The following is a 27,876-nucleotide window of genomic DNA, read 5'->3' as shown; positions in this document are numbered from 1 at the left end:
ATAAACATGTAATAAAGCTGATTTAACCGTAATTTCACTTAAAAAAAAGGTTTTACTCTTTTTATAGTTCTGGGCGAGCGGCGGTAGCGCTACCTGGTTGCTAAGCGACGTGTAAGAGCGTGAGCGGGCGCATTAATATGTAAATTAGCCAAATGTGAAGCGGTCACAGGTTAGTGCAGTATTTCTGTTTTAAAGCAAAAAATGGTTAAAAAATGTTCTTTTTTATAATTGTAGTATTACAAGGTAATATATATGAATATATATATTTTATTTAATCATTTTTTAACTTAAGTAGACCCAACCAGTCGACCCGTGTATTTGAAGCTTTAAATATGGCTACGGTGGCGTCATCGGTTCTTGTCCATCTGAGAAAAGTATAGATGAAGAATGGCATGAAGATTATGTTTTATAGCATCAAATAGAAATCCACACCAGCCCCCCTCCCCTCACTGTGCCTCCATAATTGGCTCCGTACTCCTAGCATCCTCCCAGACTCCTGAGTCACTGTGTCGGACCGGCGGTCTCCTGTTGGAGGGTTTAACGTCTTTCTGCGCCCCGTCACATCCCTGTGCTGGAAAATACTCGATGACCCAGGTGGCTCCAGGCAGTGCTGGCATGACAGGTGAGGAAAATATGCGCTCACGTTTATAAATCTCACAACAAATGTATAGAACTGGCTGGGCAATCTTATTACGTGCAGAAACGCCCATAGACAAACACGAACCTGAATAGGTCTGATTTTACTGTGTATTTTCATTTCAATTCATCACAGTTTGAGTAATGTTTTATATGCACATATTTTAATGTTTTAGATGTGTGCATCTGGAAACATTTTTTCCATGTGTAGTGTTTGACATCCTATGTTTATGCATTTTTTGCATGTTGCACTGTACAAATATGTTGTTATATTTCATATACAGTAGCCTACCCGAGGGACACAGAATAAATGATGTCCTGGAAAGGATATTTCATCATACACACTAAAAATATGTTGACATGTGGTACCAGAATATATACACAGTCCTTTTTCCTGATTATTTCTGATACCCTGCATTATATTTATTCCATAAAATTCCTCTCTACGGGCTGGGAGCTCTTGAATCAGCCACATTCCTCCATCATGGTATTAAAGGACAGCTGATTTTTGCATGTGATGTAATTTCAACTGGAGATGGAGCATGGGAGTGGGGTTTTGGCTCAGATTTGTATGCATTTGCATATCCAATGCCTGTGTGTGTTAGGACGACCCTTTCTTAAAGCCATCCGGTGTTTGTGCACAGACCTCGGTCGATAGTTGCCCTCTGGCTGCTTTCAGTCTGTCAGTTTGACAGATTGAAAAGTAAAAAAAAAGGAGCAGGAAGATGGCCGGAGGTCACACTCAGGGGTCTTGCTCTGACATCTGACCCCCAGAGGCAAGGCGGTGACTGACAGGAGATTCATCGCATCTGGACGCCGTGTGACTGCTAGCTTTTCTAATCCCTCCTCTTCCATACTGACAAACACAGGAGTCACGTTCGCCGCGCTGGCTTTACATTTTTAGCTCCATACTTCCTCCTGGCCAAGCATGATTCACGTCTGACTCTTCTCTCCAAAACGCAGCGCTGGTCCCTCCTCCTGTGCCCACGCTGCTCGCCAACAGGCACTCGTCTCCTTCTCGATCACCATCCAATCACAGGAGCCCTCCAGGTAAATGTCTAATCTCATCACACCCTTTTATATATTCCAAGTGTTTTCATAAAGAAGAAGGTGGCAGTTCTATTTACAGAGCAACACGTCAAAACAGCAGTCATCTCCAGGCGCTTTAGTGAGGTGAAGATGCTACAGTATCAGAGAGAGAAACTGCACAATCAGACTATCTGTGAATGTGCAGCAATCAGTGACTGTAGGACAGAAAAACTGCTTTTTAATAGGAAAAGACCTCCAACAAAACCAGGCTTAGGAAGGGACAGACTTTTGCCTTAACTAGTTGGGTGTTGAGAGGAAAGAAAAGACAGAAAAACTAACTAAGCCAGCAGTCTGAGAGCGAAGTGCTCTGTTGGGGTGATATGGTACTATGAGGTCTTTGAGATAAGATGGGGCCTGATTATTGAAGACCTTGTATGTGAGGAGAAGGATTTTAAGTTCTATTCTAGATTTAACAGGGAGCCAATGAAGAGAAGCCAATATGGGAGAAATCTGCTCTCTCCTTCTAGTCCCTGTCAGTACTCTAGCTGCAGCATTTTGGATCAGCTGAAGGCTTTTCAGGAAGCTTTTAGGACAGCCTGATATTAATGAATTACAATAGTCCACCCTAGAAGTAATAAATGCATGAATTAGCTTTTCAGCATCACTCTGAGAAAGGATGTTTCTAATTTTAGAAATATTGCACAAATGCAAAAAAGCGGTCCTACATATTTGTTTAATGTGCATTGAAGGACATATCCTGGTCAAAAATGACTCCAAGATTTCTCACAGTGTTACTGGAGGCCAAAGTAATGCCATCCAGAGTAAGTATCTGGTTTGACAGGATGAAACATGGATTGCTATAAATTTAATGTCAGCACTTTATTATTTAGTCATTCCCGTATTTGTCTGATTGTATTTCACACTGTATTTTTGTGTGGTTAAAGTGCCAAAGTGATTGTATGCTACCTTCATACACTGTGATTACATGTAGATAAAGCAGCATGATAAAACATGAAAGATACAAAGCATATGAAGAACGTGCAGGCAGCAAAACTAATCTCTTAATTTTTCCTTCACAAGGCTCCCAGCTGCATTTGGCAAAAGAGCGACAGAACGACGGAGAGAAGAGTCGAGGTATGAGCGATTGTCCAGCTGGTGGAGCTGAGTGTGGTCTGTCTGCTTCATCTGTCACTGGCAAACACACACACACACTGTTGGAAAATTTCCTGTCATACGCAGAGTGCTGTAAAGTGGATTAAGAAATGCAACATTTCCCGTTAAAATGTTCCAAAGAAAGTGAATACCTGATACCCCGGTGTGTGTGCAGAGCTGTCGGAGGTGCTGCGGGATAAAGAGCGCCGTGTCCAGCAGCAGCTGGAGCGCTGCGCCGAGGAGCGAGGGAGGAAGATGGAGGTGCAGAAGAGGAAGGAGCAGCAGCGCAAGGCGGCGGCCGAGGAGAAGAGACGTCAGCAGCAAGAGGTGGAAAAGGTCAGAGGTCACAGCACATTAATGCTGCGTTCCATTTACCTCAGAAGTTGGATGTCAGACTTGGGAGTGACAGCACTCCCAAGTTGAGTGCGGTTCAGTAGTAAAGTTGGAGCAGCACAGACAAACAGGATTCATTTCGCTTGTTTTTTCCAGTTATGCTAACTTTTACGTGCACTGCCACCATCTGGGATTGTCAGGCTGGGGTTGGTGGGGCTGCTCCGACTTTCTGCGTTGGAGGTTCAACCTGATGGGGCGTTCCAGCTGAAAATCCTGACTGGGAACGGCTTCCAACTTTAAAAGGAACACACAATAATCATGCTTTCAACTAGCATTAGAAGAGCTGAGACCCACTGAGGCTGTGCCAGGAGTTTACAAGCTTTTGTGTCTTCCTTAAGTACAACAAAAAAATCTGATGTGGCCTCAGATTGGTAATGGGAGAGTTAGCGGTTAGCCAACTCGCTGCTGTTTTGGGTTTCAAGTCATTTTTTGCATTAACAACTAAGCTAGAATTGTTAGCCAACAGAACATCGGTTTTATGTAATGAATCTAATAGCATAAGAGGCGAGTCAATTCATGGGGCATTGTTTGGTTTTTGGGGATCAAATCTGACCCTGAGAAGTTTTTTTCTGGGTAAATTTAGCTGATACTGGCTTGTCTGCTAACATACCCAAACTGGAAGCTATTTCACTTACCTAATGACATCTTAAGTTGATTAATTTGGATTCATTAATTAGTCTGGGCTCATGATACCCGCAGAGAATGCCCGGCTCCCGCCATGTCATTTTCAAAACCCCTGCTGGCTCTCGCCACTCAATAGAGATTAAAAAGTGATATAATTCACTTAAGTTATATTTAATGGATGACATTTGGTTAATTCCAGTGTTTTATTTATTCTGGAGCAAAACGGTTTCCTGGGATTGAATCGCCCTTTATCTGAGATCAAATGCTAGTTGGCTGGCTTCACCGTGATACTAACTTCTGCATACCATCAAACAGTATTGATTTCATCCATCAGTAAATCACCTAATGGAACAAAACAAACATGTATTACTTTCTATAGTAATAGCTACATGAGGGTAGTTAGCTGTACCTTAGCTCCACAGCATGAGTCTGATATTGGAAGCATTAAATCAGAAAAAAAAAGCCCTTTTATAAGTTTTTAAAGCTAATTAGTTTAAAATCATTAATTTGGACATCATAATTTCATAAAACAATAATGTGATCAGACCATGAAGATGCAATTGCGCTGAAGGTCAGTACAATAAAAACTGAATTACTGTATCACCCAGCCCAGGTCACACACACTTTATATGATATTATATTTATATAGTACGACCTATGCTCTCCTCAAACTCCCTCATTATGTGCTCCTCTGCCTCCTCCTTCATCTCCCTTCTCCATCCATAAAAACATATAAATGAATATCAATACATATTCACAAACCTGATCACAGGATAGTTATTGGGAAGACAGCCTTGCACTGTTTCTCATCATTGATCTCTCTTTTCCTTTCACTCTCTGAGCTCGCTGCTCTCCACCACTGAATTATTAACTGTGTCTGTCCAGAACAGAGCCAGTGTGTTTCCAGCTGTGTTGTCAGGCTGAACCAGAGTTTAGGAAAGTACTGAGTAATTAATGCAGAAGCTCTAAAGACTTTCTGCCAGCAGACCAATTGTGTGCATTCAGCTGAAGCATGAAAAGTTTGGCTGGCTGTCTGCAGACTTAAAGTTGCAGCACATCATTGTTTTCCTCAGTAGGGCCCCATCTCTAGCTTGGGGATATTAGAATCCTCTCCTCACATTATTGCCAAAGAAAATCTGCAACCAAAGTGCAAAACAGTATGTGAGATATTATGTAAGATATAAAAAACAGTCATAACTGCGCATGTGTGACAAGAATTAAAGATATATATTTATATTAGTGTTGGAAAATCATGCATTCATGTCTGTGGTGTTCTGAGTAGAGAAAAGATGCATTGAAATTCAGGTTTAGTTCAACTTTGACTGAAGTTGCCTGAAGCTTTATGGTTGCAGGCAATTTTTAGTGACCACTGCATGAAGTGAAAGATGGACAAAAATGAAAAAGATTCTTTCTTCTAACGAACTGCGCAGACAGACAAAAATGTGACAAGCAGAGAAAGAAGAGTCAAAAACATAACTACAGACTACAAGGTGTGATCAACCTGATTGTAATTTGGCATTTTATTTTTTCTTTTGTGCCAGCAGCATGTGTTTAATGATGGAACACAACCACAAGGTAATTAACACATAAAGCGTCGCGCGCAACCATAAATGCTGACAGTGATGGCCGTCGTGGTGCTCTACAAAGACTCATCGCAGAAATCAGCCGTAAGACACTGATGTGGCCTGTAGCTGAGATTAGGGATGGGCTGCGGACCTCTGTGCAGCTAAATTCTTTCTAAGTCTACCCCACATTTTCATACAAGCGCATATTGTCTCAACAATGCCTGTTTTTGGTGTCCTCAGAGGGGCTCACAGGTGACTATGGGTGCTTGTGTGTACCACAGGTCATTGTTTGCATGTGGGGAAGAACATACTACTATAATAAAGAAATGAAGCAAAATACCATTTGCTTTTCACAGTCTGACTATTTTTGAGTATAATCCTGGCTTTAAACGACTGCTTAGTTGTGGCAAACTTGTTACCTGCTAGTTTTACCTGAACAAAGAGAACGCCGGACTTTTTCAAGGTGTTCCACTAAAGACCTTTTAATGGCTGCAGTCCACTGTGGTGTTTCATGTTTGTTCTGTTTGTACAGAAGCATCTAAGCTCACCATGCCGCACACTCTTTACTGGCCTGAGACCTGCTGGGTAGTAGCACCAGTGCTGATCCAGGGCAGGAATTCCAGCTCCCGTTAATCCTGTTGTACAGAAATTAGCTGCAGTTCAGGGGGCACCGGTGAGAATAGAGTGAATGGAGCTAAATGAGTGCTTCAAGAATGTGTCCAAACTGAAAGAAGACAGCACTTATGTCCTTTATTTTTTCTTACAATAAAGCTGATGTCTCCTTTAGAACACCAGCAGTCTGCTGCATGCTGATTGGTCAGTTAAGGACTCAGTGCAGTGATCTTCCCTCGGTGGTGTCTGTTTCCAAATGATGGTTAAAGGCGGTCCTATCAGGAGACCGCTGCTCCAAAGTCCAAAGCTGTCGGCTTCATGCCTGAAATCAGGGGATGCCTTAAAGTCCTGAAGCTGTGACACAGCGAACTCTTACAGAAGGTATTTGATTAAAGCCATCGATCTATTTTCTCAGCCCCTTTTATCAAAAACATGTCCAGAAGAAAAATGTACATTTTATCCACAGCGCCGTAGATCCCCATTTATTATCTGTGGAGCAGAAATCCAGAGAGTGGGAATTCTCAATCAGATTAGGAATTCTGTGGCAGAACATTTTTCCACAGTGCTGCTTTATAGATGCTGGCAAACAGCTTGTAGGTGCATTACTGCCCCCTGCTAGCAGTAGTAGCACATTACATCCCACCAGGCACTGGCAGAAACAAGGGAAAAGTATATATATATTCTTAAACAAGAAATAAAAGCATAAACTGTTAAATCATGACCATCTAATGCAGTAATAATGGCTTCTTTGCTGGAGTAGAAAACATGATTAATATGATTTGATCTGCTCAGATTTCACAGAGGCACGTGCAGCAGATATGATGATGATGATGATGATGATGATAATGATGTAGCTGTAATGAACCATCCGGCTGAACTCTCCTGCTTTATTTGTTCTTCTTCAAAAGCAGTGAAACAGCACGTCTCACTCAGTGAGTCATGAGTGGGCATCACTGCTGAAAACCACTGACTCATGTTTTCACAGAGCTGCTGTTTTGTGTCTGCCAGTTTGACCCAGAGTGCAGGATATCTTCCCTCATTACTGCATTACTGGGGATTGTTGGAATGCTAAGCAGCACATAAAGAGTTAACAGGTGGTGCACAGGGAGCAGGTGGTGGGGTGGTTATTGTCTGTATTGATGTGGAGGCTCTTTTGCCTGCTAACAGCCTCCTCCTCCTCCTCCTCATATGCATAACTTAATGATATAAAGATCGGCTGGGCTCACTGGACGATGACATCACCGTCAGCGTATCACGTGCCGTTTCCTGGAACAGACTGTCGATGCTGTGACACGCACATATTTCACCTCTGAACCGGAGAGCAAAGCTGCAGGATAAGAGAGCGTTAGCACAGGATTAAAGTTCAGTCATTTACTGCAAGAATTTAATGAAGAACTTATAATGAAAGAGACTTTGGTCACAGTGTGGCATGCATTTTTTTATTTACGTTTATTTAGAATCCCCATAAATCATTCCTGCATGCCTATAAGCTGCCAATACACACAATGATAGGAAGAAACATAGTTTTAATTAGACACATGCAAACGCCACTAAACCTCACTGGTTCAGAATTAATACTTTGTGTCCATAAATTAATTACCTAAGTAATTATTGGTCAGAATTGAAAGCAGATCAGGTACAGGTACTGTGGTCCAGCGTGCTGCTCTGACCCACCAGGACTGTGTTGGAGGCTGAAGCTAAATTTTACCTGTGAAACAAAGAAAGCTGCTTTCAGCTGTCTCTGTGTTCACAAGGTGTCATTACAGACGGATATGTGTCTCCTCCCGGGATCAAACCGGGGATCGTTTGCTTTTTAGGCGAATGTGTAAATCACGACTAAATTGAAGCGATGATGCCCGTTGGAATCGCCTTGTTTACACAGTTTTTTTCCACTCTGTGATCTGTGTGAGGTCACAGAGAGCTGGCAGCCCTAACATGGTCACCTGCTGTGCAGACCTTCAGTTTATGAGCGGCAGCCAATCAGACAAAGGTTAGTGCGAGTTTCAGACACAGGATAAACTGAGGGGCTGCACCGAGGCTCTAATAAAGACTCTAATAAAGTCCTAGAATAAAATATGCAGAACGGCCCCCTTTAATGGCTTTTAAACCAAAACCCTGAATTGCAGTTTTGCCTGAGATTGTTTTGGCATAAAAAGTGATCATGGGTCATTTTTTTTGTCTGCAATTGTAACCACTATTAAGTAGTGTTATTAATTACCGAGTGTGTCTTGTTGGCAGCACTCGACTCCCAGCTGAATGTGCTTCATGAAATCGGTTCGTGTCTCTAATCGTAATGAATCCTTTCATCTCGTCAGACGGCTCATTTAACATTCAGCACTGCAGGTGTAAATGAGCCCATTATGACTAACTGGCACATTTACCTTGTAAATAATGTCAGTTAGCACGTTGCTCTGCCCCTGATAAATAAAGCAAATTCCACTCTAGTCAAAGTGCACATCAGCAGTCATTCAGAGGGGACCTGCATGAGAGGCTGAGTCTTCCATCATGGTGCAGTCTGCTCATCCATCCCAGCTTTGATCTGCCTGTCCTGCTCTCCTTCCACATCTTCACTCCCTCCCTCACCTTCATCACAGCCTGCTGTCTCCCCCTCCCCCCCAGCCTCTCCCCCCCCCCCCCCTCCTGCAGTTAGTGCGTGACTGTGCATACACCTTCATCACACCCCCATAGTGCTGAGGTGGGGCATTTCCATCCATATATAGACACTTAGCCGGAGCAGCGTATCGGCTCCGTGCTGGACAGTTACTCTGCAGGGGGCATCAATGGTCGATGATTGGAAATCCAGTATGGACAGAAAGCTGAGCCACATGAAAGGCAGACGGCTGACTTTATACCCCTGCAATAACTGAATATTATCTGCATGTAAACAGAGAGACCGCTCAGCGTACAGGCAGCAATAATATGAATAATCAAATAATAAATACAGATAGAAGCAAATGCAGGGATGATCTTTACCTCATGAAATAATGAGAACATCACTAAATATAAGCTGGGCCAGAAAAATGCTTTTCTTCTATTCAGCCAGCCTGACAAATGTGCAAACATTTAATATTTATTGCAGTTTAAATATGTAACAAAAGTAAATGTTAAAATTAAGAGAAAAAAAACATTTACAAATATTACAGCCTGAAAAATTCACTAACCTAAAAAGGCCTTAATCCACTGATTTAATGCATTTTAATACCATTAACAGCTCATTTCCAATTTGTCTGAAATTCTATATATTTAAACTTTAGATTCATCAAAAATAAATGTCAGAAATTGGACTCACCAAAACAAATTATTCAACCTGACAAATTCATAAAAATTAGCCTAAAATTAATTTTGTTTATATAAATTTATTTTTGGCTCCATCAATAACTTCCATGTAATCGACTCCTTATTTAGATTTATATGAGTTTATTATATATACATTTTAACAGTATATTTACTGATGTGCTCATTTTTATATATGAAGTAAATATTGTAATTTAGTCGTGTGCGCTGTAATGTGGGCTGTAGGATTGTTGTGTTGTGCTCTTTGTGGGTTTTGTGTTGTTCTTGCTCATTATTGTTGTGTCTTTATGCTGAGCTTGTTTGTTTCCTGTTCTTCCTCCTCCTCCTCCTCCTCAGTGTTATCGTGTCTCATGTTTGTGAGTCCTCTGTGCTGTTAGCTCTCCTTTATTTCCTGTTTTACTGTCTTTCATGCCTTGCGTTGGTTTAACTAAATCCTTTGTTATAGTCTGCCCCGCCCTGATTGTCTTCACCTGTGTATAATTACCTTCACACTGGTTACCCAGTGCACATGAAGCCCTTTTGACACGCTGATATTTAAAGTCTCAGAAAAATTGTTATAAATATTGTTTTCAAATGGCAGAACCAACCCTCAGAGTTTTGGATGGGATGCTGTTATAGCAAAGACTCAGAAGTGCCGATAAAATAAAAACTGGCTTCAAGCTGATGTCAAGTGAGGGGAAGTGTTTGCACGCAGCTCTGAGTAGTTCGGATTTGCTCCGTGAGTCTCACATCTGGGTGTTGCAGATGCTGACGAGGTGCTTTCATCGGTGGTCTTTATTTAAATCTGAGCTGCTCTGAGCTGCAGGATCTCTGCTGGCGGTGCGTTTTTTTCTAACGCATGAATCCAAATTCTCGGATAGATTTGGATTTTCTCAATAACGAGATTCCCTGCAGAGGAATCATACCTGTGCATTGCATACTGTGTGTCTACTGATGGGTGAAAGCACAGCTGTAATCACCACAAGCCAATCAGACATTTAGTAACCAAATCTAATAAAGCACTGGAACAAAGGATCGAGGTCCTCTATAGTAACAGCAGCACAGGGGCTCATGGGAGGGGTCAGGTAGGTTTCTCCGTCCTCAGGTTAACAGTGTTTATCCTGCACCGGGGCACTGATGCAGAAAAGAATTAGAGTGCATGTGATGTTTTATTTTGGCGGGTCAGGTATCTAATTTTTCTGATCACTGGTGTTATTTTACAGATTTCTGATCAGTTAAAAATATGCCGATAGGCTCTCTCTCTCTCTGCAGTCACGACTCTGTGGTCTGGAGCAAAGTCCTGCCTATGAAAACATAGAAAAAGGACCAACCATGACTCCAGCACGTACATATAAAGATATATGAATCATTAGGAGTGAGGAGCAGCTGTCCTGCCATCACGTTATTAATACATCACACAAATTATCTGGTGAATTCATGAAGGGCCCAACTCCAACAAACACTTTTGTGCAGGATCATTTTCATTGTTTTTCTCAGACTGGCCGTGATGGATAATTTTACCCAGTCGTGGCTCACAGATCCATGTCTGTTTGTCAAATGTGTGTTTTTATTTTCTAGGAATGGATTTTTGTGACACTGCAGTAATCATGCAGTCCAAAGGAGGAGAGAGGCAGAGGGAGGTAGAAAGGAGGAAAGAAATGCAACCAGTATCAGTCTCCATCCCACCCACCTTTTATGTGTGTGTGTGTGTGTGTGTGTGTGTGTGTGGTCCCCTGTGTGAGCATGTGCGTGTGTTCATACGTGTGTGTATGTGTGGGGGGTAGGCTGAATTTTGCCTCCTCCCTTCTGTCTAAAGTGCTTCTGAAACAGACTCAGTCATTAGAGAGAGAGTGGGAGATCGAGGTAGAGAGAGAGAGGGAGGGAGGGGTGAACTGAATTGCGAGGTGGGAGAGAGAGAGAGAGAGAGAGCGGGAGATCGAGGTAGAGAGAGAGCGGGAGGGAGGGAGCGGCAGACGGAGGAGAGGGAGCGAGCAGAGCTGCTGTATCACTGAGTGACGGGCAGGCGAGCGAGGGCTGGTGACCACCGGCAGACGGCGAACAGACGAGCGTGAAGAGGGGCGAGGCTGCTGCTGCTGCTGCTGCATGCAGTAACCATGGCGCAGCCATCTCCGAGCGCATCGCCCGGCATCCGTCGCCGTAGTGATGGCTCAGTAAGAGAGTCTCTCTTCTTCCCTGTTTCTGAACGCAACGAGCAGGAGAGGCTGGAGGCCCTGGTACGCCGGAGAGCCGGGGGCTCTGATAGACGAGGAGGAGGAGGAGGAGGAGAGGCCCGGGAGCACCTGGATAACAGGCCTAAACGGTGGACATGGGGAGGACCGCCTGATGGAGTGGAGGGTGAGTACCATGAGAGATGATGATGATGATGTCATTGGAGGGTGGGTTTGGTTTGTAAAACTGGGGGGGCTGGGAGTGACGGAGAAGTGGGGAGATGTTTCAGGAGGAGGAGGTCTGGAGGTCAGGTGCAGAAGGGGGGATGGTGGTGGAATGAAAGGGTGGAGATGTGAAAGCAGAGGACAAAGAGTAGGTGAAGTGAGGACACATAGGAGGAGAAGGAGAAAACAGAGCAGGGCAGCGGAGGAAAAGGGTGGGGAGGCTGCAATGCAGGAGCGCTTTGTCTCCAAACCCCTGAAGGGTTCAGAGAGGCTCAGAGGGAGAAGCTTCAGCCTGACCACACGGGCTGAAGCTGTGCCTGTAAGCTGCTGTTTGAACGTGCTACAGGTGTGTGCTTATTTTCTGTGTTTTATTTCCGAGCTGGGACGCTGGTTCTCAGAAGACCTTGAACACAACAAGGCCACACACATAAACAAAGTGCGACACAAGGCCGTTCACTGAGCCTACCTCCATCACTCTCATTCATCTCTTTTCTTCACCGTCACTCTTTTCCGAGATGTTTTCCGGCTTCTTGTCGGCCACAGCGTCCCCAGCCAGGCTCTCTGCTGTGGTGCATTCATAACACCATCAATTATTCACGGTACCCACCAGCTGAGCTGGGATCGGGTCCACCCGGCAGCTCGTCTGGCTCCGGCCCGGCTGGCTGCTGAAGAGAGGCTGATCTGGGATCTGTGGGGCCCGGCAGAACCCTCACTGCAGCAGAAACAGCAGCAGCTCATCTTACAGCTCGATCAAAGGACGGACTCACGAACGACGCAAAGTGTGTGTTTTTGTGTGCGTGTTTGTGTGCTGCGTATTTTCCTCTGGTCCTCAGCTCCACGAAGAGCTGCTGGTTTACTCGAACAAGGTGTTCGACCAGCAGCTGCAGGTTTTTCCTCAGCTGGGATCATAACTCATTCATCAGCCTGTGAGTTTTCTTTTTTAAATAATGGAAATAGTTTTTAATGTGTCCATTTTCAAAGGATTTTTCTTGTCCTCTGATTGAAGACTTTTATTTAAACTATTTAAAAATAAGCAAAAATGACATATGCTGCCTGCACAGGGTTGGGATTGTGGTTAGAGGTGGTTTGTCAGATTTTCACACAGTTGCAAAGTGTGTGACATCAGGCAGATTGATGCAGCTCTTCAGCAGGTGAACAGTGGCTGACATGATTGAAATGCAGACTTTCAGCTTTAATTCAGGGGTTTATAAAAAGTCTGATCAGGAATTAGAGCCATTTTTATACACAGACACTCAAAGGTAATTGGAAAAAGTAACATTTTAACTATAAGGGTTGTTTTTATTACTTGGATGAAAATCACCAGATGATGCGTTTCCTCCCTCTCTGCTCTGATAGGTTGAGATCAGGTGACTGACTCGCTCATTTCGTTGTCTTGAGAAACTGTGGGATTGCTTTTGCAGGATGCTTTGGGTCAGTATCCATTCGCACTATGAAGTGCAGGCTGATCAGTTTTGCAGTATTTGGCTGAATCTGAGCAGAGAGTGTATCCCTGCACACTTCAGGAAAAGGCGCGTTCAACACTTGGAATGAACTTCAGATCTTTTGTTCAGAATATTCAGAATCAGCTGTTTTTCAGGGGCACAGCCCACAGACTCAACTCTGCTGCTCAACCCACAAATGTGGCTCCATTTAAGGGAGATAAAGAGGCTTTCCAACAGTATAAGGTTTACTGCAGAGAAGCATTGTTTCAACAAAGAGATCATCGACCAAACACAAATTTCCTGACTTTTGTCAGGAAAGCTTCAGGATGTTTTAATGCTTCAGAAATCCTGAGATTCAGTTTCCTTCACTTTAATCCAGCGTGTGTGGTTGTTTTCTGTTTGTATGCCTGTTATGTGACACTGACACAGGTGTGTGTGTGTGTGTGTGTGTGTGTGCGTGTGTAATGCTTTGCTTTCTCCGCTCTGCTTCACCTGCTGCCCAGGTAACCCTAAGACCCCGCCCTGCCATGCCATTGGCTCCGCTCAGCCCAATGAGCTTCCTGCTGCTTCCAGTGCCAGCCAATCCCGTAACGGTACAGATCACATGACTTTGTGTGCCACACCCACCCACCATCACCTCCACCTGCAGCTAATCCTCTGTCTGCATGTCTGAGGCGTCTTTGTGGCTTAAACATCATCCTGAAGTGTGTGTCAGTCACGTGTGTGCGTGTGTGTGTGTGTTTGGTGTCCTGTAGTGATCCAGTGCAGTGTTGGGGAAACGCTTTTCCATCTTTCTTTATTGAATGTTTCCACTTATTTTATAAGGAGGTGCTCCACTGGTCATGATGATGATGCAGAGCCAAATATTCGTAAACAAAGCTGCAGTAAAATTGTTTGCACGCGTTTCTCCTGCAAAATCTCAGGAACAAACGAACCTGCAGTCGTCTGCAGAGCAGAAAATGGAGATGCAGGATACTCTGTATGAACTGCAGCCTTTTCTTCATCTCTGTAAAGCATGACTCAGTAAATGTGGCAAAGCTGTTGGTCCACATATTAATTCTGCATGTGACTAAGTTGGCAGACCATAGAAAATAGTAGACTGTATAAAAAAGATGGATGACTCCATATTTTAAAGCCTCAGCATTATAATTTTGTCAGCCAGCATGTTGTTTCTCTGGAGCCAGAAGTGATCATGCTAGCATGAGAGGGTGGAGTACTAACTAACCGCTAACAGCACCGAGGTTAGTTATCAGGCTGAGGCATAAACCGTCTGCGTGCATCACACTGACACAGATAATTAATTACTAGACTTTCATTCACCAAAGTAGAAGCACAGACTTGTTGACAGTGTGTTCGTACAATTAACTGCACAGTAATCAATATTATTGGTCCAAACCAGCACAGACACGGGCCAGAGGTCCAGTTCAGTGACTCCAGTTAACTGAGGTGAAGCCTAGCAGACAGCTAGCAGCTGCAGCCGCCTGCCTCACATCCACCTGCCACTCCAAACAAGCACAACCCTAACTTTAAAAAAAATCAGATTAATTCATTTTAAAAAATCAGCTGCTGTTATGAAGAAAATTATCCACAGAGAATATTTTAAACAGGCTGTAAACACGTTTGTTTCCTCTGTGAAGATGGACTGACTCAGAAAAATGACCTTTTAACCCCGTGTGGCGCATAAATGGAGAAACAATGTTAGTGAAGATATGCTGAAAAGCTCAAATAATTATATTAAATGAATCAAATCTGATACCAAAAGAACCCTCTTATTAGAGCTCAACACATGTACAGCACAGCTGTATACATCTATAAGGTTTTAGCACATATTTAACTACAGTGTCATTTATCATGTGGTCATACAGCAGCCTGCACGGCTGACGTGTGCGTTTAGCCATTAATCACATTTTATAGACTCTAATCCTGAAAATGTAACCAGAAACTGACTTCATGTGTGAAAAAATCTGCAGGTCTGTGAATGTATTCGAGCCTTTATGAGAGCTTTCACAAAATGGTGGCAGCACTGGGTGGAGACGGTTCACACCAATCAAAGGTGTGACCTCCACCCTGACTGTTATCTGTGTGTGTGTCTCTGTGTGTGTGTGTGTGTGTGTGTGTGTGTGTGTCTGTGTGTGTTTGTAGGATAAAGAAACACAGCTGCCGCTGAGCTCCGCCCATTTTCATCAACAGTGCAGTCATATTTCCACTTACCTCCACCGCCTCCACCACCACACAGCTGAACATGCAACACGCATGCTCTTTCACCCCCACCCTCATCACAACAAAGGGCTGCTCCACTTCCTGTCTTCCTGGCCCAGGGCCTTGTTTAGTGATGCATACATGTAATTCTCAGCAGGGGATTCTGTCTATGAAACACCCTGCTATCTCACACACACACACACACACACACACACATACACACACACACACACACACACGCACACACACACACACACGCACACACACACACACACACACACACACACACACACACACACACACACACACCATAAACCATAGCAGACCTTCACCCTGCAGCTGTCTGTGAAACTTATCAGACCTCACATGCACTCACACACAGACTCACACAGACAGCATGCAGTCATTACTGTCTGATATTAACCTCCATGCTGCTGCACTTTTGTAAAAACCTGAGGCAAAGAAACATATTTTATTCTAAATAAACAAAAAAACCTGATTATGTTTCTCTGTGATGTTCTTGGTGTTGCAGCTTCCTGCAGAATAAATGCAGGACAAACAGAGAAAACTAATCAGAGGGTAAAACCAGACTTCAGCCTGTTTGTTTGTGCTTATCAATGAGTATATTTACTTTAATTTGTAAATATTTAAGAGTTAAGTAGATAATTGCATCATTTTATAACACTTAATTAAGCAGGTTTAGAACATAAATTAAAGTAAAATTAACAAGAATAAACAGAAAATTGTAAGTTATGAGGGAACAAACGGTACACACTACAAAATTATTTTAAACACATGAATTAAAAACAACTGTGAATGAGGACCAAGTGACAGTAGGGGAACATATCTGAGAAAACTGTCATTATTAAAAATTATTATTTTTTATTATTCTAATTTTTTATATTAAATTAGCTCTATGTAAATATTGTCTTTATTGTATAAAATAAATTTTCCCTTATTAAATATTACAAATAATTTAATATGAAAACATTATTTTTATTTTCTTATTTCCTTCTCTCACAGTAGGACCAATGGTATTTTATTATTATTATTTTCTATTTTTCTTATTTTTGTCATCAGTAACTTACATTTTTGTTCTCTTGTTACTTTTTTATCTCAATGAGAAACATTTTTACTGTAAGTTCAGTATTTTACTATGAAGCCAGAGGTCCTGTGGTTTCATTGCTGCTGATAGTAAAATAAAGATTTACTAAAATTAATTTCAATTTACAATTTGTCAGAAATGGTTATAAAGTGTTGAAATTAATTTTGAAAGTAGAGTACAAATTAAACAAATTAAATACCATATTTCATGTTGAGGACTGAAGAACAAAAACTAAACAGCTGTTTTATAGGAGCTCATTAATTTATTTATCAATGCTAAACATAAACTAATTTTATTAATAAATTAATTTTTTTGTGTACAGATGTTAAGAAGTCCCCCTAAAAAAGAATATGAAGTTACTGGATTGTAAGTGAAATATGCTTAAACTGTAACAAAAATCCTGCAAACTTAGATTATTTAGAAACAGATGATCCCTGCATCTAAATCTAAACGTTGTCCCAACAGTTTTTTAGACCTGGTTTGTTTTTGTCGTCTCTCTTTATGGGTCTGCAGCTCTCTGTCATCAGCCTCCATTGCTCCGTGATGAAGCACTTTCCTGTGTGTGTGTGTGTGTGTGTGTGTGTGTGTGTGTGTGTGTGTTTGTGTGTGTGGTGCGTGCGTGCGTGCGTGCGTGCGTGCGTGCGTGCGTGCGTGCGTGTGTGTGCGCCTTGCTTCACTTCTGTCTTACATCACCAAGGTTAATTCATTCAGCGCCCTGCACGGCTCATCGATCGGTCGGATTTGTTTCTGTGTGAGCCGGCAGATTTGTGTGTTTTTGTTTGTGTTTGTGTCGGAGCGGGACGCTTACTGGATGGACTTTTACGACAGAAGCAGCCCTTTGAGTTGCTGTCACTCGTGTGTGTGTGTGAGTGTGTGAGTGTGTTGGTTTAAGTGATTTACTTTCTTGTTTTTGTTTTAATTCAGCGGTTGACTTCCTGTCTCCCCCTGCGACTGATCAGCCTATCAGCAAACAGCTTTCCAGCTCTTCAGCTGCCCTCCACTCACCAGAGAGAGGTGAGACCTTTACATCTTTATTTAAACTAAGGAACACCTGCAGGATCTGAGTCCCAGGCTGCAGAGCAGGATTCAGGTTTAACTCGGGGTTTTAGTGCATCAGTCCAGTATTAAAGTGTGGTCTTAAAAATAAACAGACAAAAGCAGTTCGTCTCCCTGGTGTGTCCTCAGCATGGTCATGAGGAGGACACGTCGTGTACAACCAGCTCACCTGAATCCTCTTCTTTGTAGATCAAACCTTCCCTCTCTGAGTCGTTACCTCCATTCAGCCCGTCTGAGCTCGTTTAGGGTTTTGGCGCTGAGTCGATCCGTCTGCACGGCTCATTAATAGCCTGGTTGTAGCAGCAGCAGCAGTCACGTTGTGGGACGGCTCCTAAATTTCTGTTGTGCATACCAAAGAGACATTTGGGTTGTTGAAGGAGAAGGTTTCTGACTCTATTCAACCAGCCGACATGCAGCTGATACCATAAATCTGGCTTAATGCTTCAACAAGATCTAGGAGGAGGAGGAGGAGGAGGAGGAGGAGGAAGAAGAGCGCTGTACTTGACAAAAAGTGAAAGCAGTTGTTTTCTGTCTGGAAGGACAGAGAGCCTCTTTGGGTCAGAGTCAGCAGGAAAAGTAGAAACTATGTTTCACGCTTGTTTGTGCAAACTTTCCTCCTAACTGAGCGTCTGCTTCTCCTCGGTCTGCGTCACTGTCTGTGTGTTTGATATTTTATGTTTTGTTTCTGTGTGTCGGTCTTTGACCCGTCAGTGTCTTCTGTGTCCCATCGAACAGCCACACCCAACAACCACAAACCGTCCAGGAGCTCCTCCAACCGCAGGAGCATCGCCGGGTTCCCCGAAGAGACGTCCAGAGCCAAAACACCCACGGTCAGACACACACACACACACACACACACACACACACACACACACACACACACACACACTCTTTATAAGTGAGGTGTTTGGAGCTAAAAGGGCACATTAGCAAGTGTTGTGTTGTGTGGTAATCTTATGAATATGCAGATTTGGGACTCATGAACCTCCACACACGCCTGCAGCTGTCAGAGCTGTAGAAACACCTCTGCAGACAGACGGCTGTCTCTGTGCTTTGGTTCCTCTGGTTTGTTATAAATCTGAAGGGTAACAGTGACTTTGTATTCTTCTCTCCTTGTGTGTCGCACAATATGAAACATGGACTGTTTGGGCTCAGATTATAAAGCCTTAGCATTTTGACCATGTTTAGAGGATGAGTGCTTATTTATCATCTAATGTAAGCTTTGTTAGGAAACCATCTATCCAACAGACATGGGTATCTATAATAATATCTATAATAATATATAAATACTAGATTTAAAGTTATGGCTGGGGTTGACACTGATGATGTCCTTGGTCTCACAGGAGAAAACTGCACAAACACTCATTAGCTGAGATGAAGATTAGCATACAGCTAGCAGCTACAGCCTGTAAGTCAGCATGGCCACACCCCAAACTTTAACCCTTAACATGAGGTACAGAAAAACTCACCCCTGTACAGTCGTCCCGGGCTCAGTGTTTCTGTCTGCTGTAAATCTGTGGGGACTCCCACAGACTGCCACGGGGTTAAAAATTCAGATGGGCTGCTACTAAGCTGAGCCACAGCCAGTAATTCATTCATTTGGTCGTTAACCAGCATCTGCGGCAGCGTCCAGTTACAAAGCAGTCAGAACTGTTTTGTAACTGTTTGAGATTCATAAGATTTTATTTCAGCTAACGAGCATTTAAAAGGATCATCTGTCGAGCGGCACCGATGCCCCGGAGAGGAAGGAACGATTATTCATGTTCACTACAGTCATTACTGATGGGAGAAAGCTGCATCCAGCAGGATAAAGCATGACTCACCCTCACTGATGAGTCTCCAGCTGTAATGAGTCCTTTATTGATTTATTTACATAGTATATAGTAATATCTGTAAAATCTGACTTTCAGGGGGAGTCAGCAAACACGCCAGCCCGCAGTTCCTCCTTCAGGGCCAACAGCAAGGGCCCCGCCACACCGAAACGGTACGCACAGGCACGCACACGCACACACACAAGCACCTGAATTAAATCTTGATGCGGTTGTGTTGGCGTTTTTCAGGGTGAGGTCCAACAGGAGTCGCGCCCAGTCTCCCTGCTCCCCTGGTCAGTACCCGCCCTCCCCTCTCCGGCAGAGAGCCACCACTCCTGGTACAGACGAGGTCAAAGGTCACAGCACCCTGGAGAGGAAATCCACCAAATCTGAGACGTCAGAGAAGAAGATCCCCAAATCCACCAGCAGAGAACTCAATGCAGGTAAAGACGTGTAGCAGCGTACATGCTGCTGTAACTGACCAATCAGAGGCTGTATCACTAACCACCAGCCAGCTGCTGGCAGCCAGTGTCAGCTCCCACTATCACTGAATTCAGGGGACACTGATGATGGCAGGGATGGAGAGGTCCGTTTTGGTCATGTACGCACATTTTCACAAAGACCAGAACATCGCTGAATGCTAAATGTTCAAGAACAAAGAAACAATAAGGTTTAACTCGAGATGTCAGACACAACCTGGTCACAGAATCTGTGCACATCCAGAAAAGAGCCCGGCTTGGCTTTCTTGCAGCACTCTGGTGCGATGGTCCTCTTGGCTGAGCCACGTATGAAGCTGTAATGTTGTTTAAAAGCTTTTTAAAACCTTTGTTAGTGTTTTTATGCAGCGTCTTTGTGCCTCTCCATCCTCCCCAACAGAGTCTCCAGGCACGCCCACAGGCAGGAGCGGAGGTGGGACCACAGACGCCGAGGAGGCGTCCCGCCTGCTGGCAGAGAGACGCCGTCTGGCCCGAATCCAGAAGGAGCAGGAGGAGAGACAACGGCAGGAGGAGGAGAGGTGAGCGCTCCTCGAACGCAGCTGTTCCACTGAATCCAGATGTTTCCATCATGACAATCAATACTGTGGAAAACACAGGCTTTGCTCCCACATTGATAAGCTTACATCATAACCCTCCGTGAAGTTCAGAGCTTGTGCTTTTCTTCAGGCTGAGGGCTGAGGAGGAGCAGAAGAGGCAGCAGGAGGCCAGAGAGCGGCAGGAGAGGGCGGCGCAGCAGGCCGAGGAGGAGAGGGCGAGGCGGGAGGAGGAGAGGAGGTGCCGGGAGGAGGAGGAGAGACGGCAGAAGGAGCAGAGATGGAAGGACATGCAGGATCAGCTGGACAGAGAGGTCCGTCTGAATGAAGTGTCCTGATGTGTTACTGACAAAGTTTCAGCTCCAGTTAATAATCTGGTGTTTTTAGGTATAATGAAGTTTTCTGGCCTTACTACACAGACGCAAAGACAAGAAGAAGATAAAACATTATTTTCAGTATCGCTGTCGTCCATTTACTGGCATGTGAATTTCTTTATAAAATGTGAGTGTCTGGGTGTTTTTCAGAGGGAGGAAGCCTTCCTGCGAGCTCAGAGAGAGGCCGAGAGGAAGAGGCAGGAGAGAGAGCTGCTGCACATCCAGGAGGAGCAGGAGAGGCAGCAGAGGAAGAAGGTACCAAACATCTCTGCAGATCCCTGTTCAGCTGCTTTCTCACAGGAGCTCCACACAGTTTCAGCAGAATCTGATCTGATATCCTCACATGAGGCTCTCACCCGTGAATCCACCTGAGTGTCACCTGCACTTCTCTCACTTTGGGCTCTCAGTCGTTTAACGGCTGATCAGACTGAATTTACCTTCTCGCATCCAAACAGGTGACCCAGGGCGCAGATACGATTAAGGTTGCTTCGCATTTGTGGAAAGAAGAAGGACCTCGAGGAGAGTTTGAGTTGTGTCAGATTAGCGGCTGGTTTTATGGTGGTTAGTTAGTTTCAGGTTCTTGAGACATTGTTGAGATCTGGTTGGTGTTTCCACTGTTTAAGTTTTCGGATCCTCGGAGGATTCTGTCGTTGTTCTCGTCTTCGTCCCATCTCCTGCCCTCCGACCCCATTTCCCCCATAGCTTCCTGTGGCCTGTGCTACCAATGAGATAACCTGAGGTGTAACTCTGGGTTTTCAGTATGAAAGTGGTTCACTTCTTTCGGGGTTACATCACCACCGTAACGTGCAAAACTAACCTGCTCGGGAACAGGTACGAAACCCCCACCGACTGACCGACCGACTGGTTGGTTCTCAGTAAAATCGCATCATCATTTTTAAGATTTCAAGACCGTCTAAAGTCGTCGTCTTTATCTGATGAGCAACGTTGTTCCTTTTGTTCCTGTTTGTCTGCAGTTTTCAAACAGCTTCCTTCGTCTGTAAGCATTAATGTATGATCTTAAACCAGAGCAACATTTTGTCCTTGTGGAGCTTAAATCAAATTCACAGAGTCAGGATATTAAACATTAATTTACTGAATGATGGAGCTGTGATACTGACCAGTCTGTGTTTCTGCCGGCTTTCCTTCCTGACTTCATTTAAGCTAACCTTTATTAACACAGGAGGTATTTTCCAGTCTTACTAGTACGTTTCCTCTCACACTGCAGCTGTGTCACCTTCAGTCTGTTTAGCATCTTCATATTTTTCGTTTATCTCCTCGTCTCTGCAGGTAGCCCCGTCCGTGTTTCTGATTGGTCAGATGCTGCCAGCTCCGCCTCTTTCATGTGATTGATAAACCCTGGGTTTGATAACCACCTTCGTGTGACCGCTTAGCCTGGTTACAGATGTTAGGTTGAAGACAGCTTTTTGTTATGTTTGTCGTCCTGGTGTCGTGCGTTTGGGTTCCCACCGCGGCTGATGGAGCGTCATGATTGTGGTGTCCTAAACCTGAACAAGCTCAAGTTTAGATGATTTAATGTGATGAGCTTTTATTTCTCTAACAGCAGCCGTGTGTGTGTGTGTGTGTGTGTGTGTGTGTGTGTGTGTGTGTGTGTGTGTGTGTGTGTGTGCGCTTTAACAGAGAATTGAGGAGATTATGAAGAGAACAAGAAAGAGTGAAGTGGAGCCTCCATCTGCTGCTGCAGGTAAATGCTAATAACTTCTCATCTTTTATCACCCACACACACACACACACACACACACAGAACTGATGACTTAATTTTCCACATGAGTGCCACTTAAAGTCTTTTTTTCTTTCCTCTTTGGGGAGCATTTCTATAAAGGGCTTTTCTCCCCCACCATCAGTCGTCTCTCTGAAATTGGATGTGATGACTGGCAGCTGCAGTGTGACTCAGCAGTGTTAGACAGGTGGGGGAACAGCACCTCCTGATGGGTGGAGGTGGAACAAACACCAACACCGAGGGGAAAACTGCAGCTTTCATTGAACTCTCTGACCCGAGCGGCTGAGGTGACATGAATCATACTGTAACCGCTGCAGCTTCACGCTGAAGCAGAAAGATTATGACACGAATGATTCATAAGGAATATTTCCATCTGATTTTATGAACCTCAGTTAAATACCTTAAACATGGCCTGTGGTTCTGAACTGAGGAGGAAACCTGTACCATTAAATGTGTCAGTAAATTATTGAAGTAACGCTGACTCATTCAGGGGGCCTACGTGTCCTTACAAACTCTTAAGTGCCATTTACTTTTAAATGGCATTAAAAAGTATTACAGTGTCTTAATTTTGTGAGAACGAGCAGCTGCATCATTCCTGCTGTGAAAGGGTTTTATATGTCTGACCCATCATCACATAGCTCATGAGCGCTGTCTTCATATTTCATATGTAGCCCTTTAACGCCGGGCGATCGCTGCTGAAGCGCCCGTTACTTGCCCTCAATAGCGGCGAACAGCTGATTGAGATGTGGCGTGGAGTCAGCTGATCTAAGGAACGTTGATCAGCTGGCTTTTTACCGTAACTCCACAACCGTTCGTCCTATCGAAAAAATGCAAACGGTTCCTGAAAGCCCAGAAATTGCACGTCACAGCCATATAGGAGTATTATGGTATTTGTTGCTGGAAGTCCACGAACGGCGGCACTTTTGAAGTATGTTGTACCACGGCCGATGCATTCGGAGTAAAAGGGTTTTAAGGTGGTTTGAAGTATTCCAGTATCAGCTGCCAAACGCTTTTATTAAGCAACTGTTTATTTGTCTGTTAGCAGGATTACTGGAGACGTCTGGCTTTGTTTTAACAGAGGGCGCTCGGCCCAAATAAGAAGTCATTTAACTTCTAGAAATCTGGATTTGGACCGAGGCAAAATTTGGCGTTTCGCGTCATATCTTCACAAACACACATCACACTGAAATGATAAAAAGTGGGAGACATCATCTTGATATTCAGGATCACATCCCGCACTGATCCTGGCTCCGGGGACTCAGTTCATTCATGGTCCGGAGGGAATTTTCAGCCTTGGTGGAGGCCTGGACTTTCATCAGGATGGGACATTGGAAAAAGGGTGTGAGACTTTACTGCAACTATAAACTATTTGCCAGGATTCATTTTCAGGAAATGACACTTAGCTGTGATGTCTGAGGCCGGGATCAAACCTTTAGCACTTTTTTTTTGAGCCTGAGCAAAGACGTCCTGTGTGTGTTGGCAGCAGCTGAGGTGCGAGCTGACGCTGCCGTCGCTGCGGAGGAGGACGCCCCCACTCCTGCTGAAGCCCCTATCATCTTGCTGGGACCTCTGGAGAAGAGCAGTGTGGATGAGCTGTCAGATGGAGTCCAGTCCATGGATGTCAGGTAGGCCCCCCCCCAGTGCATGACCAGTTCCTTCCTCCCCATCTCACTGAGTCAATTTTCTGGTTGTCAAAGACTCAAGCTAACAATGATCAAAAACCAAGAACACAGCTTATTATTGTTAAGGATGCTTAATAATAAAGACAAATTAAAGCAACTCAAAACCTTTGCAGAAAACCCCGAGGACCAAAGGAAAGAAAGGACTCAAGTGCAGGACCAGAAAACATCGAGATTTTTTATTTCAGTGTGGGCTTAGGAATTCTTAAATTTGGGAATAATTTCTGATGCCTTATGTCAAGTTACATTAACTAAAATATTTTTTCTTCACCTGACACATTCCCCTAGTGTCAGGACTCTCATTATTACTATAAGTTTTAGAAAGAATTATTTCTGGTTTTTAGCTTTAATGTGTCAAAATGAAAAATTTCAATCAGGTTTTAGAACTTTACACAGGAAATACTTTGCTCAGGAAACTGCCCTCCTCAAAGTATTGACCCTCTTTCAGCAGTCTGCAGGTGAGACAGAGCCACTGTAGTTGTAGTCATCCCTAGATGTAGATCCCTAGGTTACAGCTCACGTTACCTGTGGTGTACCACAAGGTTCAATTTTAGGTCCCCTTTTATTTTCTTTTTATATTCTTCCCCGACGCCTCTACGTTAATCCAAAATCGTAACATTTCTTCCCACTGCTACCAACAACACACTCAGATGTGCTGGCATCGATCAGTCTAAATCACATCAGCAATTTTGATCATTACTGCGGCTCTCTTCCCAAATTTTGTGGTTATATGTATATATCTATATCTATGGTTCAGTAAGACATAAATAATACTACAAAAATCCAGAAATGTTCCTAAAAGCCAAACTGACGTCTTCAGTTTAATTCTTTTCTCTGATCAACCATCAAATTATTAATTTTTGGTCTCTAAAGAGGGCGTTTGGTACCACTGATCACCTTTTCATTTATTCGGTAATGCAATAATCATCTACTCATTTCTAAAAAGATCAAATTGTTCATGAAATACTGAAACTGCCTGCTGAGATGCTCTAATAATTAAATGTTGTGTCTCTGTCGTTGTTGTTCCTTTAAGCTCTCCATCTGTCTCCATCAGTCCAGTGTCCAGGGATGAGCAGGCGAGCGCTCACGAGTTCTCGCCGGTCACCGAGGGAACAGACGGCTGCCCGCTGGGGCACCTGATGGACGACGACGCTCCGGGGCGGGGGCAGCGGCAGGCTGCAGAGGTGCAGCCTTACCCCAAAATGCAGGCCGGAAGCGGGGTCGGAGACCTCAACAAGAACCTGCTGATTCAAGCGTACAGCGCCACCTCTGAGTCGTCCCAGCTCATCCACAGTGTCGGGCCGAGCAAGCTGGACATCCAGTAGCCCAGGTAACAGACCCCCCGCTTTTACTAAAAGATATAGAAAATATCGGTTTATTCATGATTAGTTCAGACTGCTGAACCTCTAGAAGGACTCTGAAGGCTTTTGGGACTTCCTCAGCGGTGGAAGAAATAAATTTTCCCTTAAAGAAGATCTGTTCTGATTCTTCTTATTTTCTACTTAAAGTGTCTGATGGTCATTATAAACACAGGTTTTATATCATAAAGCCAGTGTGTGTACCAGTCATTATTAGGAGCCAAAAGCCTCGACTTCAGACTGCTCTGTTTTAGACAGTATGATGTCATGGAGAGAGGATAGTTCTAATATGGTCATCCCAGGTACACAAGTCACACTCACCTGCATAGGTGGAGCAGCCAGTCAGAAAACAGCTGAACAGAGAGAGGTGTGGTTACACAGGCGGGCTGTACGCTGAAGGCTGCTGTCTGCTCTGTACTGTTCTGTAAGCAATGCCTAAATACCATCCATGAGGGCTGGGCGATATGGACCAGAAGTAATATCTTGATATTTTTTAGCTGAATGGGGACAGTATATATATCTTGATATTTTTTCTTCCCAAAGGTATAAACAAAAAGGCACTTCAGAGTCAAACCTACGTGTCCCAGATGTCACACAGACACGTTTATTAACATTCAGCTGTAGATGTACATGAGAAATTACTCAAAAATCAAGTATTAAAATGTAAACAGAAAAGAATCAGAAAAAAAAAAGCAAAAAGGCTGACTTATTTGTTTTGGAATAAAAGATGCCAGCAGGGTCTGAAAAGCTGCTAAATCTAGCAACAAAGTCACTAAGTTGGGAACACTGCCATGCGGTCGCTTCCTGTGTGATTTACAGGTGAAGCGGAGAGAGGCGGGGCAGCGTGAAGCTGTGCAGAGACAAACTGGGAGAAGAGAAAGGTGAACTGGTGGATCCTCTCTGTCATCTCAAAGTTCTTTAATGTCTTCCATCTCTCTTTAGGACCTTTCTCAGGAGGCCGGCAGCAAAAACCAGGAGCCAGGAGAAACAGGCCAACAGTCATCTTCTCCACAGAGAACGACTGCTGACCACCTGATTTTTCATCTGTATTACCAAAACCACACACACACACACACACACACACACACACACACACACACACACACACACACACACACACACACACACTCACTCATCACTGTCGATCTTCTGGACACGTTTTCAGGCAGTGCAGGTGGGCAATAACAGCTCTTAGAAACACAAACAGGTAGTGTGATAAATGTATGATTATGTTACAGAGTGAAGTTTAGGTTGCAGTTTATTTCCCTGCCACCCCAAATAAATCAAAACTTTATGCTGTTAAACTTGGACCCCCCCCCTAGTATTTCCCAGCTGCACTGCCGCTAAACCCAACTCGCCCGCTTTAACCTCTCATCTCTGCTCTTGAAACCGTTGTAAATAGATGTTTGAGGCGGTCACGGTGGGGACGTGAAGCGGCTCTGTAGCAGATGATCCGGAGGAGAGCCGCGAGACTGATGCTATTGTGTGAATCCTTGTGTAGCATCTTCAGCTTGTCAAACTGTTTTATGGCCGTGGTTGTGGGTTCCCGTGCGTTTATCCCGCCGCTGACCTTCTCTGCTGTAGATTTCCTTTCATTCTGATGCCGGAGAAACCATCAGAATCTGATAGGATAAGCCCGCTGTCGACCCGTAGCCCATAGCTGTGGTTTCTCTGCTGCTCATCACTGGATTGATGGACTGATTGGAGGACTCGCAACAATCAACGCAAGAAAAGAAAATGACCTTTCTGGGGGGAAAATGCTACATGTCTTGTAATTTAATCTGCAGGTGGGGGGAAATATTGAGACAACATGTTGTGAATTTGTCTGGCACTGACTGTAACCACGCAAGCTGCAGTTTATAGTGTACACTTAGAGTAGTTGTGTGTTTGTTACACTGCTCTGAAGACGCTTAAATCTCCAGCCCACGCCCTCGAATCAGATATACCTCACCGACAGCTTTCACCACCTCGCAGCTCATCACCTCTGAGGCCTTAAACCTCTGTGCAGTCAGCATCCGCCCCGCCGCCCTCCCGCATGTGCACTTTCAGCTGATGGAAGGCCCGTTTCCACTGAGAGGAGGAGAGCCTCAGACGCTCGCTGAGGAGCCTTCTTCGCTCTTTAGCTGCACCTGATCGCACAGGTCAGGAGATCACGTGAAAGCAAAGGTTAACCGACGCCCAGAAATGTTGAAGGAATAAGTAAAAATCCTCACCAACCAAACTCTGTACATATTTACTGTTGATTTTATTTATTTATTCATGAATTTATAATTCTGCTAAGAGATTTCATTTCCACTGAAAGCCTAGTTTTAACTAACCAGTTTCTTTAGTTTATATAACCAGACATCAGGCTAGTCAACAATATAATTCTTCTTTGTATTATTATTAGTTTTATTTTATTTATTTA

The 27,876-nt window shown here is 44.0% G+C and overlaps 1 protein-coding gene across 3 annotated transcripts; it reads left to right on the top strand.

The window, feature by feature from the left end:
* The first annotated feature begins 104 nt into the window (after window positions 1-104).
* map7d2b (MAP7 domain containing 2b) lies at window positions 105-26,522 on the top strand. 3 transcript variants are annotated; one of them, XM_030756351.1, is made up of 18 exons: window positions 105-169; window positions 482-622; window positions 1,600-1,686; window positions 2,746-2,799; window positions 2,993-3,153; window positions 11,501-11,639; window positions 13,623-13,712; window positions 17,348-17,437; window positions 18,215-18,309; window positions 19,390-19,463; window positions 19,540-19,733; window positions 20,167-20,305; window positions 20,454-20,634; window positions 20,845-20,949; window positions 22,333-22,396; window positions 23,916-24,057; window positions 25,145-25,441; window positions 26,412-26,522. In XM_030756351.1, exons 2-17 carry the CDS (start codon window positions 586-588, stop codon window positions 25,434-25,436), a joined length of 1,944 nt encoding a protein of 647 aa, XP_030612211.1. In that variant the 5' UTR covers window positions 105-169; window positions 482-585; the 3' UTR covers window positions 25,437-25,441; window positions 26,412-26,522. The 3 variants fall into 3 exon arrangements, with proteins under 3 accessions (XP_030612211.1, XP_030612213.1, XP_030612212.1); XM_030756353.1 differs by lacking the exon at window positions 13,623-13,712; XM_030756352.1 differs by lacking the exon at window positions 13,623-13,712 and having other exon boundaries at window positions 18,191-18,309.
* Window positions 26,523-27,876: the final 1,354 nt, after the last annotated feature.

Source organism: Archocentrus centrarchus, chromosome 20 (genome assembly GCF_007364275.1).
Source record: "Archocentrus centrarchus isolate MPI-CPG fArcCen1 chromosome 20, fArcCen1, whole genome shotgun sequence".
Taxonomy (NCBI): Eukaryota; Metazoa; Chordata; class Actinopteri; order Cichliformes; family Cichlidae; genus Archocentrus; species Archocentrus centrarchus.
The sequence above is the reverse complement of the archived record's forward strand: the minus strand, read 5'-3'. Positions and strand labels throughout refer to the sequence as shown.

Coding starts and splice junctions, on each gene's coding strand:
- map7d2b (XM_030756351.1), top strand. CDS start 586: ATGACCCAGGTGGCTCCAGGCAGTGCTGGCATGACAG. Junction 17,438..18,214: donor CCTCCACTCACCAGAGAGAG/GTGAGACCTTTA, acceptor CCCATCGAACAG/CCACACCCAACAACCACAAA. Junction 20,950..22,332: donor AGAGGCAGCAGAGGAAGAAG/GTACCAAACATC, acceptor GCGCTTTAACAG/AGAATTGAGGAGATTATGAA.